General features: G+C 34.6%; 1 protein-coding gene across 2 annotated transcripts in view; it reads left to right on the forward strand.

Annotated features, from left to right (window-relative positions):
- LOC137987742 (uncharacterized) overlaps nucleotides 1–2,722 on the forward strand; it is a 22,130-nt gene extending 19,408 nt beyond the window's left edge. Inside the window, exon 6 of one of the 2 annotated variants that reach the window (XM_068833813.1) lies at nucleotides 476–2,722. In XM_068833813.1, coding sequence (XP_068689914.1) covers nucleotides 476–499 — 24 coding nt within the window. In that variant the 3' untranslated portion in view covers nucleotides 500–2,722. The remainder of the gene's footprint in view (nucleotides 1–475) is intronic. The other variant, XM_068833812.1, reaches the window with a different exon arrangement.
- The last annotated feature ends 310 nt before the right edge of the window (nucleotides 2,723–3,032 follow it).

A 3,032-nucleotide genomic window follows, 5' to 3' on the forward strand; every position in this document is an offset into this window, starting at 1 on the left:
TATTTGTTATAGCCCACTAGTAGCGAAAAGCGCCGGCTTTGAAAACCAAAACAACAATTAAAGTCTAGCTTTAACTAGCGAAAGATGTTTTGTCTCGATATTTTTTTGACCAACTAGTTGGATTTTACTAAAACAATTATTCCTCTCGCCCTCATGGCCTCTGAGTCAATAGCCCATTCGGCCTTCGGCCTCATGGGCTATTGACTCAGAGCCCATTCGGGCTCGAGGAATAATTGTTAATTATAATTACAAAGATTAAGATCCTCTGAATATTTGAGGAGCTGACTGGAAGTATAAAAAGTATCTAGTATCATATATCAGGATTTGAACCCACAACATTTACTCACTACACTATTGGCCTGGAGTGAGGGAAGTGATCATGCTTAAAATATAACTGGTTATTCCGCTATTATACGTGTAGTTATTTGATACTTACACATGTCTAATTCAATAATTTATTATTTTCTTCTCTTAGGTGGTTGTAGTACTATTTTGGTGATCATATTGGTCTAAGACTGCTATAAAGAATGTGTGGATGAGGAAAGTAAAATACTCCTAGGTCAATTTTTTTTATAAAATTACTCTTTCACTTAATACTTCAATTGAATTGAAGTTGTGCAGACTTGGTACAAAAAAATCAAAAAAATTATTAAGTACTATGGAAAAATGCAATTGGCACTCTGGTTTTTTAAATCAAGACACTTGCAGAGACTACGTGTATGCCACTTAAAGTAAGTTAAAATAATGGATTATTATAGGTTATTTCACTACTAGTTTATGGGCTGAAGTTCTTGAATTAAACCAGATTTATTTAGCAATTGCTTCAGATTTACTAAAATCAACATAACTACATGTGTGTAAAAAGTTGCTTTGACATCTGTGAATGAAGGCTTTTACATCTCTAATCATAATATACATGTACAATGAAAAAGTTCTCCATTCCGATTGGCTAAAAGAAATGAAATAACAATGCAAAAAAGAAGTAACAAACCAAGTAAGCTTGCGATTGGTTAATGAGTAAAGAAAGTTAGAGATAGTCAATCAAACGTGAACCCTGAATGGTGCATTTTTTGTGTGATATACGTGCATTGCTTCTGCTTAACCATCTCGAATTTTTCATGCATATTATTAAGTAATCACATGATTTTTCTCATCTTTGAAAAAATATGCGTAAGTAAGTAGGTAAGTAAGTAAAACCTTTATTCAAACATAAGTATTTTAAGCTATGCAGCTTGTGGGGTCGTGGATACGTAAGTAAATAGATAAAAAGGTACATAAACAATAATTGTAGTGTAATTATATAAAACCTTCATACATGTGTAACCATAAGGTTAATATTGCACTAAAAATCATGTGATTACACCCATACTAACTGTTGAAAGTTATAAAATTATGTAACATTTTAGGTATAATTTTGTAAAATCACAGCCATGTATATTTTGAGCAAGAGAAATACAGCCTAGTGTAGGTGGGAATAGCTAGCAAATAGTGATATTTTTGCAATGAAGTCCTATGCAAAAAAAAACAAGCTAGGGCAATATGCATAATGCTGAAGCCACTAAAGTGAAAACAGCTTGTATAGACAATTTTGGACGAGTTGGATTCCAATTTTTTTTTGTAAGTTGCATAGAATTTCATTTAATGTTCAACCACAGGTGATGATCAAACCATCATTGGCTGCATGACTGCAGTCAACCTGTGTGTACTTTAATGTGAATCCTAGCTAACTTACAGTTTTATCGGCGGGTATAAAACACAGGTCACATGCCACAGGTCCCTGTTTTACCTTTTTAGAAGTGATCGACCCAAAACCCTCAATTTGGCTAACCCTAGGCCTAAAAACCCTAATTAGGCCTAGGGTTAGCCAAATTGAGGGTTAGGGTTACTTTCAAAAAGGTAAAGCAATGACCTGCAACAAGTGACCTGTAGAATGTGACCTGTGTTTTAGACCCGCCGCAGTTTTATGTATTCGCTGACATTCGGTGCTGACTTGTTTTAATGGGTCTGTGATAGGTTGGAATAATTATTATTCTTAGCTTAGTATAGTTAGTTCAAACCCTTTTTATGCACATGCTGTAATGGATAATAAAGTGATTTATCAATATTTAAATGTCATAATTTTATTTTGTCTGAGTGCATTGGCATACTGTTTATACCAAAACTTCATTTAGGTATTAAATCAAAAATCTACACAATGAGGACTTGACTCTTGTCGAGAAAATCAGGAGCTTAAGCAAGGACAACAACGACTGCTATGAGCATGTTATCTAAAAATAATATTTCCTGTTATTGCAATCAATTTGCTTGGCATGAAAAGTATGTCATATCAATATTCCAGCTGCAGGCATAAAATTAGTATCAATGATATGGATGTTTGGAGAGAATTCCCTAAAATTGCTCCAGCCTTGGAATAAATGCTGCAGCTGCAACCAAAAAATACAATGTGGTACCCTTAAACGTTGTATTCATTTTCATCTATAAAACTAGCACTTAATACCGGTAAGAGCATTTTCATCAAAACATCTCAATAGAAATGTTTTATAACCAAAAAAAACCCTTGTGGCTTTTAATTTGTCTAGGGGCAGTATTTGTTTTCATCGCAGTCAATTAGGGCTTGTTCAGGGGTCAAAGGGTAACAACAGTTTTAATAGCCTGTGCAGCTGGCGGTATTGTTAGTGCAAAGCCACTTAAGCAATAGAAAACGTTTTCCGTGTATTCATACAATGTAGCCTGATATAAACACTCGAGGGGTTGGGAGAATTCGAGACAGTTATGCAAACCAGAGACAAAGTCAAGGGTTCGCATAACTGTCAAGAATTCTCCCAACCCCTCGAGTGTTTAGATGAGACTATGGGAACACGGAAAAAAGTCCTATTGCCTTTATAAAATATTCCTTCAAGATAATTCAACAAATAAAGGAAATGCTGGTTTTTTCACTTTCTGATTGAAACAGATTTTCTTGACACACGCTTATATTTCCTACCAACCAATCAAAATTCGTGAGATGCCACAGCCATGTTTACATACTCATC

The sequence above is a fragment of the Montipora foliosa genome, unplaced genomic scaffold (assembly GCF_036669935.1).
Source record: "Montipora foliosa isolate CH-2021 unplaced genomic scaffold, ASM3666993v2 scaffold_386, whole genome shotgun sequence".
Lineage (NCBI taxonomy): Eukaryota > Metazoa > Cnidaria > Anthozoa > Scleractinia > Acroporidae > Montipora > Montipora foliosa.